Genomic DNA, 15857 nt, shown 5'->3' with positions numbered 1-15857 from the left:
TTAATGATAATAATGGCATTTATTAAGCACTTACTACATGCAAAGCACTGTTCTAAGCGCTGGGGAGGTTACAAGGTGATCAGGTTGTCCCATGGGGGAGCTCCCAGTCTTCATCCCCATTTTACAGATGAGGTAACTGAGGCCCAGAGAAGTGAAGTGACTTGCCTAAAGTCACACAGCTGACAATTGGTGGAGCCGGGATTTGAACCCCTGACCTCTGACTCCAAACCCCGGGCTCTTTTCTACTGAGCCACGCTGCTTCTCTCTTCACAGCGTTGTTAAATCCTCCCTTTCCTATCCAAACAAATGGCTACTACATTTACCCTATCCTGCCTTTTCAACCATATTAGCCTCCTTGCTGACCTCCCTGCCTCCTGTCTCTCCCGACTCCAGATCACACTTAACTCTGCTGCCTGGATCATTTAAAATCAATCAATCAATCATATTTATTGAGCACTTACTGTGTGCAGAGCACTGTACTAAGCGCTTGGGAAGTACAAGTTGGCAACATCTAGAGATGGTCCCTACCCAACAGTGGGCTCACAGTCTAGAAGGGGGAGACAGAGAACAAAACCAAACATATTAACAAAATAAAATAGAATAGATATGTACAAGTAAAATAAATAGAGTAATAAATTTTGTCTCCTAACTTCTCAAGAAACTCCAGTGTTTGCCCATCCACCTCCGCGTCAAAGAAAAACTCTTTACCATCGGCTTTAAAACACCTAATCACCTTGCCCCTTCTTACTGTACTTCCCAAGCGCTTAGTACAGTGCCCTGCACACAGTAAGCACTCAATAAATCCGATTGAATGAATGAATGAATGTACCTTCCTGATTTTGTACTTAAGCCCAGCCCGCACACTTGACTCCTCTAATGCCAGCCTATTGACTGTATCTCCATTCATTCCTTCATTCAGTCGTATTTATTGAGCGCTTACTGTGTGCAGAGCACTGTACTAAGCGCTTGGGAAGTGCAAGTTGGCAACCTATAGAGACGGTCCCTACTCAGCAATAGGCTCACAGTCTAGAAGATCTTGCCTTGCCACTGAACTTTCGCCCTCATCCTGCCCCTAGCCTGGAACACCCTCCCTCTTCATATTAGCTGTGTGACTTTGGGCAAGTCACTTAACTTCTCTGTGCCTCGGTTCCCTCATCTGGAAAATGGGGATTAAGACTGTGAGCCCCATGTGGGACAACCTGATCACCTTGTATCCCCCGAGCCCTTAGAACAGTGCTTCACACAGAGTAAGCACTTAACAAATACCATCATTATTATTATTATTATATCCAACACGATCACTCTCCCCGTCTTTGAAGGATTAGTAAAAGCACATCTCCAAGAGGCCTTCCTCAATTATGCCCTCACTTTCTCTTATAAGAATAATAATTATGGTATTTGTTAAGCACTTACTATGTGCCAAGCACTTTTCTAAGCACTTTTCCCCCAAATCCTTCTGCTTTGCCCTTGCACTTAGATTTGCAGCTTTATTCACCACTCTTTCAGCTCCACAGCCCCTTTTGTACTTCTCTGTAATTTATGTATTTATATTAATGTTTGTATCCCCCTCTAGACTGAAAGCTCATCGTGGGCAGGGAATGTGTCTACCAAATCTGTTATATTGTACTCTCCCAAGCACTTAGTAGAGTGCTCTGCAAACAGTAAGCACTCAATAAACTTGACTGATTGATTGATGGGCCCGCAATATCTGTCCTATCCTTTTAAGTCAGTTCAGAAATGGTAGATTGAAATTCCCCTGAAATGCCCACTGATTTGCAGATTCCCTTGTCCTAGGGAAGGAAAGGGATGGGGATGTCAGTAGAAGAAGAAGAATACTTATGATGCTTTGGTTTTTGTAGAACTCATTTCTTCCCAGGGCACTCTCCTGTTACTTATCTCACTTTTGCCCTCATGATAACCCTATGAGAGAGGTAGAAATGTAGGTATTAGTATCCCCATTTCGCAGATGGGGAAACTGAGGTACAACAAGGTTAAGTGACTTGCCCAAGGTCACACAGCAGCCTGGTGGCAGAGCCCAGACTTGAACTCAGGACTTCCAGATCCCAGACCAGCAGTGTCTTTCCACCACCCCGCCTCCCGTAAATATCTGTGAAAGAGAACAGAGCTCAGACTTAAAGCTCCTTGAGGGTAGGAAACGTGTCTACCGACTCTGTTGTACCGGACTATTCCGAACGCTTAGGACAGTGTTCTGCATGCAGTGAAGCTCAAAAAATAGCATTGATTGATTGGTTGATTGTGCTTGTATACACCCGCTCTCCTTCCCCCCTCCATCCCCGCCGGTCCTCTGGCTCCCTGTGATATTCCCCGCACCAAGAAATAGAGACTGGGGAGGGCAAGCCAAGTGTCTATTAATTTGAAACCTTTACATCTCCCCTTTTTCACAGCAGACACACATGAGAAGCTCCTGCCCTAGAGACCTGTGGTTTCCTGCATCCTGTGTGCAGATTGGTTTTTGTACACCCTCTTTTGTTTGCACGTCACCCCGGGGACTATCATTTTGGGGCCTGAACATTGATTCAAGCCGTTTTATTCACCGGAGCAACCTAAGCTATCTTGACTGCTGAAAAAGTTGAGAAACACAACCGGCAAGCAAAGGAAGTGGGGATTACTTGGCTTGGCGAAGCAGAGGTTTGGTGAGGTTTACCAGGCCGGGGCTCCTGTGATTGGATGCTGTAGGAGCGGTGATGAAGTCAGGATGATGGAGGATGCGTTTACAGTGCCACAGGAGGGATTTAGATGATGAAGTCATTGGAAAAAAATCTCCTGACTGGAAGGGCTGTTATTCAGAGGGTGACTGAAGGTTAGAGAACTGTCAACTTGAAAGTTTTTTTAAAAAAGGGGACAGTCTGGGTTGGGACAATACAATGAAGTGGCTACCTTATAGGGGAAGCAGTGTGGCCTATTGGAAAGAGCATAGGCTGGAGAGTTGGAGGAGCTGGGTGCTAATCCTGGCTCTGCCACTTGCTGGGTTTGTGACCTCGGGCAAGTCCTTGACTTTTCTGTGCTTCAGTTTCCCTTTATCATCATCATCATCAATCGTATTTATTGAGCGCTTACTGTGTGCAGAGCACTGTACTAAGCGCTTGGGAAGTACAAGTTGGTAACAGATAGAGACAGTCCCTACCCAGCAGTGGGCTCATAGTCTAAAAGGGGGAGACAGAGAACAAAACCAAACGTACTAACAAAATAAAATAGAATAGATATGTACAAGTAAAATAAATAGAGTAATAAATATGTACAAACATATATACATTTATACAGGTGCTGTGGGGAAGGGAAGGAGGTGAGATGGGGGGATGGAGAGGGGGACGAGGAGGAGAGGAAGGAAAGGGCTCAGTCTGGGAAGGCTTCCTGGATGAGGTGAGCTCTCAGTAGGGCCTTTATGTAAAATGGATTTCAATATCTGTTCTCCCTCCTACTTAGACTGTGAGCCCCATATGGGAGAGAGACGGTGTCTAACCTGATTACCTTAATTATTATTATCATATCTGCTAAATCTGCTAAATGTTCTCTGTCTCCCCCTTTTAGACTGTGAGCCAGCTGTTGAGTAGGAACTGTCTCTATATGTTGCCAACTTGTACTTCCCAAGCACTTAGTACAGTGCTCTGCACACAGTAAGCGCTCAATAAATATGATTGATTGATTGCTAAATGCTTATTATGTGTCAAGCACTGTTCTAAGCACCAGGGTAGGTACAAGTTAATCAGAATGGACAAAGTCCCTGTCCTGCCTGGGGCTCTGAGTCTAAGCAACGGTTAGGACAGTGCTTGCTACACAGTAAGCTCTTAACTACTACACTTATTATTAGGGAACCCTTCCAGCCCTAGGCTTCTGGGATTATCTGTTCATTTCAATCAATCAATCCATCAATCGTAATTATTGCACATTTATCGTGTGCAGAGCCCTGTAATGAGTGCTTGGAGGAGAACAATATAACAATATAACAGACACATTCCCTCCCCACAATGAGCTTACAGTCTAGATGGGGAGACAGACATCAATATAGATAAATTACAGATATGGACATAAGTACTGTGGGACTTGGGGGTTGAAAATAGGCCTGCAGCATTGCCCAGTCTACCCTCTGGCAACCTCTGATTGGGGTTCACACTCAAAGAAGAACTTAGTTTCCGTGTCCTATTTAGTTGGCACAAAGGTGGAGCAGGCCGCTGCGTTCTCGCTGAGCCAGGAAGGAGGGCTGGCGGAGGCGGGGCAGACTTTTCAGTGAATTTGTTGGCTTCTGAAATTCGACAGGAAGGAAGATCGAGTCAGAGCCACAGCACAGGAAGAGGTGAGGAGTCCAACTGAGAGTGTGATAGACTGTGGGCTTGGGGAAGGAGGAAGAGAAGGGGGGCCAGCACCTCTCTCCCTGTGCCCCCGGTCTCTCCTGCACCTCGCTTCCGTCATGGCGATGATTCTTTCATCAACTTGGGGCAGAAGATGGCGATGACCGGGACCTGTGCAGGTACCTTGGGGAAGCAGAGAGGAAAAGGGTTACCAGCCACCTGCCTGGCGGCCTTCTCCGGTTGGAAGGAAGTTAAAGCATCACCCAGGAGACCGCAGGGAAATCTGCTCAGACCCCTCTGCGGGGGCTGGAGAGGGAAGGAGCTCGAGGGATCGAGGCTGTCTTGCTTGAACTCCCCCGAGGAGAGCTGCAGGGACTGAGGTAAGCTGCAGGCCATGGCTCCCCCAGCATCTAGGCGTTGGAAGGGAGGGGCCCTGCAGGGGATGGTGCGGAAGAGGCTGCTGACTGCTGACCTTTTAGACTGTGAGCCCACTGTTGGGTAGGGACTGTCTCTACATGTTGCCAATTTGTACTTCCCAAGCGCTTAGTACAGTGCTCTGCACATAGTAAGCGCTCAATAAATACGATTGATGATGATGATGATGGTGACTTCTCTGACTCTGGATTGGGGCTGATGCCCAAAGCTGGCAGAGGGCGAAGGTGGCCCGTGGGAAGGTGCAGGAACCATGTGGGGCAGGGTTTTTTTCCCCGCCACCCAGTAACGGATGCTGGGAGTAGACCTTAGTGCCAAGCGGCTATGCTATTTGGATGTTGGCTCGGGGAATCAATCAATCATATTTATTGAGCGCTTACTGTGTGCAGAGCACTGTACTAAGCGCTTGGGAAGTACAAGTTGGCAACATATAGAGACAGTCCCTTCCCAACAGTGGGCTCACAGTCTGAAAGGGGGGAGACAGAGAACAAAACCAAACATACTAACAAAATAAAATAAATAGAATAGCTATGTACAAGTAAAATAAATAAATAAATAGAGTAATAAATATGTACAAACATATATACATATATACAGATGCCGTGGGGAAGGGAAGGAGGTAAGATGGGGGGATGGAGAGGGGGACGAGGGGGAGAGGAAGGAAGGGGCTCAGTGTGGGAAGGCCTCCTGGAGGAGGTGAGCTCTCAGTAGGGCCTTGAAGGGAGGAAGACAGCTAGCTTGGCGGATGGGCAGAGGGAGGGCATTCCAGGCCCGGGAGATGATGTGGGCCGGGGGTCGATGGCGGGACAGGCGAGAACGAGGCACGGTGAGGAGGTGAGCGGCAGAGGAGCGGAGGGTGCGGGCTGGGCTGGAGAAGGAGAGAAGGGAGGTGAGGTAGGAGGGGGCGAGGTGATGGACAGCCTTGAAGCCCAGGGTGAGGAGTTTCTGCCTGATGCGCAGATTGATTGGTAGCCACTGGAGATTTTTGAGGAGGAGATTTTTGAGGGGAACTCAGAGACAACCCTGGTCGGAAACTTCCAGGAGAGCTGGGCTCTCCCTAAGGCCAGAGGCATGGCTGGAGAGGCTCAAGTGTATATTTAGGGCAGGGGTGGGAGTCAGAAGGTCATGGGTTCTAACCCCAGCTCTGCCACTTGTCTGCTGTGGGCAAGTCACTTCACTGGTGCCTCAGTTGTCTCATCTGTATAATGGGGATTTAGACTGTGAACCCCTTTGGGACAGGGACTGTGTACAACCTGATTTACTTGTATCCACCCCAGCTCTTAGTACAGTAGTAAGCACATAGTAAGCACTTAACAAATACAAATAATTATTATTAATTATTATTAGAGGATTTTGCTCCTTTTCCCGTCTTCCGGTTTATCCGGGGCTGACGGGGCTAGAAATAATCTACACAATCAGGGCCAGGAACACTTGGAGAATGTGGTAATATGAAAGAGCTTGAATCGAAAAAAGAAGGGCCCATGGGGCAGAGATGTGTTGGAGGCTTGTGGGCTCTCTCTCTCTCTTTCTCTCTCTCTCTCTCAGCCAGCATGGTATAGTGGATTGTGCATGAGTCTGGGATCAGAATATCATGGATTGTAAACCCAGCTCCTCCATTTGTCTGCTGTGTGACCTCGGGCAGGTCACTTCACTTCCCTGTGCCTCAGTTACCTCTTCTGTAAAATGGGAATTGAGACAGTGAGCTCCATGTGGGACGGGTACTGTGTCCAACTCGATTTGCTTGTATGCACTTCAGCACTTCCTACAGTACCTGACACATAGTAAGCACTTAATAAGTACCATCGCCATCATAGTAATAGTAATAATAATAATAGTAATGGTACTTGCTAAGCACTTATTATGTGTCAGGCATTGTTCTAAATACTGGGGTAGAAACAAGTTGATCAGGTTGGACACAGGTCCTGTCCCACATTGGGTTCACACTCTTAATTCCCATTTTTTACAAATGAGGGAACTGAAGCACAGAGAAGTTAAGCCACTTGCCCAAGGTCACACAGCAGATGTGTGGCGGAGTCAGAATTAGAACCCAGGTCCTTCTGTCTCCCACCGTTGCGGTGCCTCCTGGCTCCACCATGGCTGTGTTACACCAAGGACATGGTATGAGTAGCGACTGTCATGTCCTCAAGAACCCAAATCAATCGGTGGTATTTATTGAGCCTTTACTGTGTGCAGAGCATCATCATCATCAATCGTATTTATTGAGCGCTTACTATGTGTAGAGCACTGTACTAAGCGCTTGGGAAGTACAAATTGGCAACATATAGAGACAGTCCCTACCCAACAGTGGGCTCACAGTCTAAAAGGGGGGAGACAGAGAACAAAACCAAACATACTAACAAAATAAAATAAATAGAATAGATATGTACAAGTAAAATAAATAAATAATAAAATAAATAAAATAAAATAAATAAAATGAAATAAATAAATAGAGCACTGTACTAAACGCTTGGGAGAGTATGCTATAACAGATTTGGAAGACACGTTCCCTGCCCACAGTGAGTTTACTGTCTAGAGGACTGTACAATCTAGATCAGTCAGTTTATTGGGCACTTACTGTGTGCAGAGCACTGTACTAGGTGCTTGGGGGAGTACAATATAACAGAGTTGGTAGACACATTCCCTGCCCACAATGAGCTTACAGTCTAGAGGACCCAAAGCAACACACCAACCTACTGCAGGGGAAGGGCGGTGGGGAGTAGGAGGTGCCTCCAAATATCAGGGATGACAGGACATGACGGCCTTTCCATCGTTCGTCCTGGAGCAAAATCCTTGTCCAGCGGGGCAGCTCCCTTCTCAACCAAGTAACCAGAGCCGAAGGAAGGTGTGTGGGCAGCAGGAGAGATACAGGATGCTGCTGTCATCAGCTCTCAACTCACCTCCACAGTCTTTCCCCTCACCCTGCCACTGCCTCCCCATCTCCCGCCTACTGAGGATGTCACTCCCCGCTGCTGCTGCTGCTCGTCTGGCTGAGAAACTGCCCAAGAGGTAGAGTCCAGGCTGGACCACTGGGCTCATATGGCTGTGAGCCCACTGTTGGGTAGGGACTGTCTCTATATGTTGCCAATTTGTACTTCCCAAGCGCTTAGTACAGTGCTCTGCACATAGTAAGCGCTCAATAAATACGATTGATGATGATATGCCCGGGCAGCCCCAGTGACCATCTGCCCAAACTCCAGGGCTCCACTGCACACAGCTGAGCAGCACTAATTTAGGTGGTTTCTCTATCTCTTCCTTTCTATCTTTCTCCCCTCCTGGCTTTTTCCGGCTCTCTCTGCCCCCTTCTCTCTTTGTCTCTGTTTCTTCCTACACAAAGGTGGCTCTGACCAGTCATTTGTTTGCCTCCTACTACCCTGACTTTCACTCCCTCAATTCCAGTGTCTCTCACATGTCTCATCCTTGGAGGGAAGGGGTGTGTGTGTGTATGTGGGCATGCGCATGAGTGTTTGTGTGGATACAATCCTCTTCTCCATCCTTCGCCTTTTTTCGGCTGTGGCTCAACTATTGAGGATGGCCTAGTGAAAAGAACACAAAACTGGAAGTCAGAGAGAACTTCTTTCTAATCCCAGCTCAGGCTCTTCCACTTGCCTGCTGGGCAGCCTGGGGTAAGTCACTTGACTTCTCTGGGCTTTAGTTTCATATTAAAATACCCATTCTCCCTCCTCTTTATAATAATAATAATGATGGCATTTGTTAAGCGCTTACTATGTGCAGAGCACTGTTTTAAGCGCTGGGGGGGAATACAAGGTGATCAAGTTGTCCCACATGGGGCTCACAGTCTTAATCCCCATTTTCCAGATGAGGGTACTGAGGCTCAGAGAAGTGAAGTGACTTGCCCAAGGTCACACAGCAGACATGTGGCGGAGCCGGGATTCGAACCCATGACCTCTGACTCCAAAGCCCGGGCTCTTTCCACTGAGCCATGCTGCTTCTCACTCTTTAGACTGTGAGCCCCAAGTGGGACAGACTTTTTAGACTGTGAGCCCAATGTTGGGTAGGGACTGTCTCTATATGTTGCCAATTTGTACTTCCCAAGCGCTTAGTACAGTGCTCTGCACATAGTAAGCGCTCAATAAATACGATTGATGATGATGATCACAGAGACCACATCTGATCTAATTGTATCTACTCAGTCAATCAGTGGTATTAATCGAGCACCTACTTATGCTGAGAACAGAACACTTTACTGAGCATTCAGGAGAGTTCAGTACAACAGAGCTGATAGACATGAACCCGGCGCACAGATAGCTTTCAATCTAATTAATTTAGTCGTATTTATCGAGCGCTTACTGTGTGCAGAGCACTGTACCAAGCACTTGGAGAGTACAAATCGGCAAAATATAGAGATGATCCCTACCCAACAACGGGTTCACAATCTAATACTCCAGCCCTTACATACATGGTACATAGTAAGGTCTATTAGTAATAATAATTATTATTCTGGGTTGGGAGAAGTGGACCAAGGGCAGAGGAAGCCGGGGGAAGCAGTACGCCCTAGTGGATAGAGCACAGGCCTGGGCATCAGAAGGACCTGGATTCTAATCCCCACTCTGCCACTTGTCTGCTGTGTGACCTTGGGCAAGTCACTTAGTTTCTCTGTGCCTCAGATCCCTCATCTGTAAAATGGGGATGAAGCCTGTGAGCCCCATGTGGAACAGATACTGTAATCCAATGTGATTAACTTGCATCTAAGCACTTAACAAATACCATTTTAAAAAAAGTCGAGGCCTGAAGTTCAGAGGAGAATATGCCCCATAGAACTTATGTACAGATCTTTAAATTATATTTTATAAATTATTTTTATTGTCTGTCTGCCCCTCTAGACTGTAAGCCTGTTATGGACAGGGATCACACTTGCTAATTCTGTTGTATTTTACTCTCTGAAATGCTTAATATAATCATCATCATCAATCGTATTTATTGAGCGCTTACTGTGTGCAGAGCACTGTACTAAGCACTTGGGAAGTACAAATTGGCAACATATAGAGTACATAGTAACTGCTCAGTAAATACCACTGATTGAATGAATATACACATTTTGACCTCTCTGCAGGCTCATTCGCACCCCAGCAACCCCAATGTGGCTGTTTTTAGGTCTGGGGTAGGAGCCTCAGTGGAGGAGGGAGTGTGTGCACAACAGGAAGGAGCTGTTGGGTGGGTCAGGTGGGTCCTATGGGAGCTAGATAGTTAGTGGGGGTTTAGACGGGGAAGAGAAGGTCCAGGGAGATCTACACCATTAGACTCCGGGGTCCCCTCTGCAGCTAGATTTAAAAATCATCTTATCAACAACCACTCCCCTCCGTAACCCAAAACGAGTAGTCATCACTGCCAGGTGAGAAAATGCAAATTTCATTTATTTAGCTGCCTCAGCTGGTGGTTTTGTGGAGGAGGGCATAGTAACAGGGTTGCCTCTTTCAAATCTGCAGCTTCTCCCATTCCTTTCTGTCACCCTTGCACTTGGATTTGTACCCTTTACTCACCTCTCACTCAGCCCTACAGTAGTTATGTGTCTATAGCTGCAATTTACATTAATGTCTGTCTCCTCCTCTAGACTGTAAGCCCCTAGGGGGCAGGGAATGTCGTCTCTACCAACTCTGTTGTATTGTACTCTCCCAGTGCCCTGCATACAGTAAGTGCTCAATAAATATGATTGATTGCAAGCATCTGCCTTCCAAGGACTTCTTTTAGACTGTGAGCCCACTGTTGGGTAGGGACTGTCTCTATATGTTGCCAACTTGTACTTCCCAAGTGCTTAGTACAGTGCTCAGCACACAGTAAGCGCTCAATAAATACGATTGGGCCTTCCAGTCCTGGCCTCTGCAATGTGATCTGAATTGATTTATTGCCTAACTTCCCGGGCACTAAGGCTAGTGGGTGGTTCTTCTCCCCTCCCCTTCTCTTTCATCCATTGCTTCAGCTTCTATCTGCCTTTGTTATCTATCCTTTCTCTGCTTTGGGACAGAGTGGGTGAGATGCATTGAATCTCCATTTTACTGATGAGGAAACTGAGGTTCAGAGAAGTTAAATCACTTGCCAAAGGTCACAGGAGGCAAGGGTGGATTAGAGCCCATACTGATTCCCGGGCCTGGGCTCTTTTTTTTAATAGTATTTAAGTGTTTACTATTTATTCAACCATATTTATTGAGTACTTACTGTAAGCAGAGTGCTATACTAAGCGCTTGGGAGAGTATTATGTGCCAAACACTGTTTTGGATGCTGGGGTAAATACAAGTTACTCTTGGGTACAGTCCCTACCCCACATGGGGCTCATAGTCAAGTAGAAGGGAGAACACGGCCCACGTCATCCCCCTGGCCTGGAATGCCCTCCCTCTGCCCATCCGCCAAGCTAGCTCTCTTCCTCCCTTCAAGGCCCTACTGAGAGCTCACCTCCTCCAGGAGGCCTTCCCAGACTGAGCCCCTTCCTTCCTCTCCCCCTCGTCCCCCTCTCCATCCCCCTCATCTTACCTCCTTCCATTCCCCACAGCACCTGTATATATGTATATGTTTGTATGTATTTATTACTCTATTTTATTTGTACATATTTATTCTATTTATTTTATTTTGTTAATATGTTTTGTTTTGTCCCCTGTCTCTCCCCTCTAGACTGTGAGCCCACTGTTGGGTAGGGACCGTCTCTAGATGTTGCCAACTTGTACTTCCCAAGCGCTTAGTACAGTGCTCTGCACTCAATAAATACGATTGAATGAATGAATGAACAGGTATCATTCATTTATTCATTCAGTTGTATTTATTGAGTGCTTACTGAGTGCAGAGCATTGTACTAAGCACTTGGAAAGTACAATTCAGCAACAGAGACAATCCCTACCCAACAACGGGCTCATGTGTCGAATCCCCATTTTTTGTACTTGAGGAAACTGAGGCACAGAAAAGTGAAGCAAATTGCCCAAGGTCACACAGCAGGTAAGTGGCGGAGCTGGAATTAGAACCCCAGGCCTTCTGACTCCCAGGCGGGTGCTCTACCCACCAGGCCGTGCTGCTTCTAGCTCACCTCCTCCAGGAGGCCTTCCCAGACTGAGCCCCCTTTTTCCTCTCCCCCTCCCCATCCCCCCCCACCCTACCTTCTTCCCCTCCCCACAGCACCTGTATATATGTTTGTGCAGATTTATTACTCTATTTTACTTGTACATATTTACTAGAAGGTATTTATTTTATTTCTATTTATTTATTTATTTTATTTCTATTTATTTATTTATTTTATTCTACTTATTTATGTATTTTCTATTTATTTATTTTATTTGTACATATTTATTCTATCTATTTTATTTTGTTACTATGTTTTGTCTAGTTGTCTGTCTCCCCCTTCTAGCCTGTGAGCCCACTGTTGGGTAGGGACCGTCTCTAGATGTTACCAACCTGTGCTTCCCAAGCGCTTAGTCCAGTGCTCTGCGCACAGTAAGCGCTCAATAACTACGATTGAATGAATGAATGAATTTATTTTGTCAGTGATGCGCTTCTAGCTTTACTTCTATTTATTCTGATGACACCTGACCACATGTTTTGCTTTGTTATCAATCATATTTATCGAGCGCTTACTGTGTGCAGAGCACTGTACTAAGCGCTTGGGAAGTCCACGTTGGCAACAAGTTGTTGTCTGTCTCCCCCTTCTAGACTGTGAGCCCGTTGTTGGGTAGGGACCGGCTCTAGATGTTGCCAACTTGTACTTCCCAAGCGCTTAGTCCAGTGCTCTGCACACAGCAAGCGCTCAATAAATACGATTTAATGAATGAATGAAACAAGGCTCTGGAGAGCCGGGGCTGAAACCTCTGTGAGCAGCCTGCAGCTCTGCTCACTGGGGGGTTTCAGTTCCTGTTTCTTGGTCCTGTCTGGGCCTGTGGTGGGATCAGGTGGTGTGAGTTTGGAGGCCAGAGCACCCCTGCAATGCAGCCGCGGTGGGCTTGGGGTTCACATGTGAATGTCTACGCAGGGGCGGTTTGGGTGTAGAGTCTGTACATAATTTACCTTGTGGTGAACTGCACAGAAACCTCCTCAACTCCTGCTCCTCTCCCCCTCCATTGTGTATCTCTGTGAGGAGGTTTAATGTTCATAATTTTGCCTGTCTGGTTTCCTGCGAGCTTTGGGAGCCCCTACGGGGAAGGGCAGGACCTGTTCCTAATCTGACACTTCCAACTGCCAAGCCGAGTCGTGCCCTTGTAGTGTGGGAATTATTAGGTATTGACTGACTATCTGAGTGTTCATGGAATTGGGTCAGAAGGCTGGTTTCACATAGATGAGCATCTCTTCCAACTGTAAAAAGGCCCCCAGAGAGGGAGAGATCCCACAGTCTTTCTTGGTCATCATTTCCATCAACTAATCTGTGCATTTACCGAGCGTTTACAACTGTAAAAAGGCCCCCAGAGAGGGACAGAGAGATCCCCCAGTCTTTCTTGGTCATCATTTCCATCAACTAATCTGTGGCGTTTACTGAGCGTTTACTATATCGTCAATCGTATTTATTGAGCGCTTACTATGTGCAGAGCACTGTACTAAGCGCTTGGGAAGTACAAATTGGCAACATATAGAGACAGTCCCTACCCAACAGTGGGCTCACAGTCTAAAAGGGGGAGACAGAGAACGAAACCAAACATACTAACAAAATAAAATAAATAGAATAGATATGTACAAGTAAAATAAATAGAGTAATAAATATGTACAAACATATATACATATATACAGGTGGTGTGGGGAAGGGATAGGCACAACACTGTACTAAGCGCTTGGAAGAGTACAGTTGGTAGATATAATCCCTGCCCTTGAAGATTTTACAATCTACGATTACCTCTTCCTTGCACCTAGCCCAAAGTTCTCATGTTGCCATTTAGCCCAAACAAAATATGTTTTCCTTGCCTTCAAGGAGCTTTTACTTTAGTGAAGGAGGCAGATATGATTACTTACAAAGAGTGAAAGCAGGATGAAGAACAACGATATGACAGCATGAAATAGCCAAATAAATAAATAGGTATATATGTAAATAGGTCAGGAGGATGGATCTGAAATATATGTGGCTCAGTGGAAAGAGCACAGGCTTGGGAGTCAGAGGTCATGGGTTCTAATTCCGACTCTGCCACTTGTCTGCTGTGTGACTTTGGGCAAGTCACTTAACTTCTCTGGGCCTCAGTTCCCTCATCTGTAAAATGGGGATTAAGACTGTGAGTCCCATGTGGGACAACCTGATTACCTTGTATCCCCCACAGAGTTTAGAACAGTGCTTGGCACATAGTAAGCGCTTAACAAATGCCATCATTATTATTACTATATACGTGCTAAGGGTAGCTATTGGGTTTATGTGACTTGAGTTATGAGTTAATCAGAGAAGGCTTCCCGGAGGAGGCATTTTTAAAGGGCTTTGCAGATGGGGAAAGCTATGGACTTGGTGGGGGGACTGGGATGGAGGGAGTTCCAGGTAGTTGTAGTGTCAGCCAAGGGTCTGAGGCGGGACAACTGAAAGCAGGAAACAATGAGAAGTCGAGTGGCAGAGAAGTGAAGTGCTAGCTGAAGAACTGCAGGTGGGGAGACCTGCTCAATCTCTTTGAAGCCAATTTTAAGCTACAGCCCAGCCCGCACCCTCCGCTCCTCTGCTGCTAATCTCCTCACCGTGCCTCGTTCTCACCAGTCCCGCCGTCGACCCCCGGCCCACGTCATCCCCCTGGCCTGGAATGCCCTCCCTCCCCACATCCGCCAAGCTAGCTCTCTTCCTCCCTTCAAGGCCCTACTGAGAGCTCACCTCCTCCAGGAGGCCTTCCCACACTGAGCCCCCTCCTTCCTCTCCCCCTCCTCCCCCTCTCCATCCTCCCTGCCTTACCTCCTTCCCTTCCCCACAGCACCTGTATATATGTATATATGTTTGTACGTATTTATTACTCTATTTATTTTACTTGTACATATCTATTCTATTTATTTTATTTTGTTAATATGTTTTGCTTTGTTCTCTGTCTCCCCCTTCTAGACTGTGAGCCCACTGTTGGGTAGGGACCGTCTCTATATGTTGCCAACTTGTACTTCCCAAGCGCTTAGTACAGTGCTCTGCACACAGTAAGCACTCAATAAATACAATTGATTGATTGATTTGAGAAGTTTCTGTGTGACTTAGAGAGAAATGGCTATCTATTGGAGACTCTTAATGAGTGGAGAAGTGTTTCCAAGCAACTTTTCAAGACAACGAGAAGGGAGAAGGGAAGCACTAGGTAGTATAGGGTTCAGTGGGGAGAGGCAGGGAGACCAGGGAGGGGGCTACAACGGTAATAATAGTAGTGTTTAAGGGCTCACGATGTGCTAAATGCTGAGGTGGGTTCAATGCAATCAGATCAGATACAGCCCCAGCCCCACATGAGGTTCAGTGTCGAAGAGGGAGGGGAAGCAGGTATTCAATCCCCATTTTACAGACAAGGAAACTGTGGCAGGAGTAAGTTACATATCTTGTTCAAGGTTGCAGAACAGACAAGTGGCAGAGCCGGTTCTTAACCCAGGTCTTCTGATCTGACCTATGCTCTTTCAATCAGTCATATTAATTGAGTGCTTACCATGTGCAGAGCACTGTACAGAGCACTTGGGAGAGAACAATGCAACAGAGTCGAGAGACATGTTCCTTCTTCTTTCCACTTGGATGCAGTAGTCTAACTGCTCTGGCAAGACTTGAACCATGTTGGTAACTGCTTGGGTGTAGAGGGAAGTTTTGGGTCTGGGAGATTGTTGGGAAGGGAGAATGAGCAGGACTTAGTATTTGATGTCCAATCTGATTGTCTGGTATCTTGTCTTATGCCGTCGAATCGTTTCCAACCCATAGCAACACCACGGACACATCTCTCCCAGAACGCCCCATTCTCCATCTGCAATTGTTCTGGTAGTGTATCTTCTGGTATCTACCCCTATGTTTAATACAGGGCTTGATGCACAGGAAATGCATATAAAGACCACAGTTTAATCGTATGGGAGACTGAAAGAACTTGAGGAGCTGAGGCTACACGGGCTAAGGGCTTCGCCACATTTTGAAGAGCTCACTAATAAATTGCCCTTGCTCTCCTTTTCCAGGCACAGCTATTCCTGTTGATTGTTCGATCAGTGGCACTGATTCCACACTTACTA

General features: G+C 46.5%; 1 protein-coding gene across 1 annotated transcript in view; it reads left to right on the top strand.

Moving 5' to 3' along the window:
• The first annotated feature begins 4701 nt into the window (after positions 1-4701).
• Positions 4702-15857, top strand: part of NLRC3 (NLR family CARD domain containing 3) — a 47007-nt gene continuing 35851 nt past the window's right edge. Inside the window, exons 1-2 of the mRNA XM_038762782.1 lie at positions 4702-4752; positions 6285-6292. Of these exons, the coding sequence (XP_038618710.1) occupies positions 4702-4752; positions 6285-6292 (59 nt within the window). The remainder of the gene's footprint in view (positions 4753-6284; positions 6293-15857) is intronic.

Source organism: Tachyglossus aculeatus, chromosome 21 (assembly GCF_015852505.1).
Source record: "Tachyglossus aculeatus isolate mTacAcu1 chromosome 21, mTacAcu1.pri, whole genome shotgun sequence".
Taxonomy (NCBI): Eukaryota; Metazoa; Chordata; class Mammalia; order Monotremata; family Tachyglossidae; genus Tachyglossus; species Tachyglossus aculeatus.
Note: the sequence above shows the minus strand (reverse complement) of the source record. Positions and strands in the feature narration are given on the sequence as shown.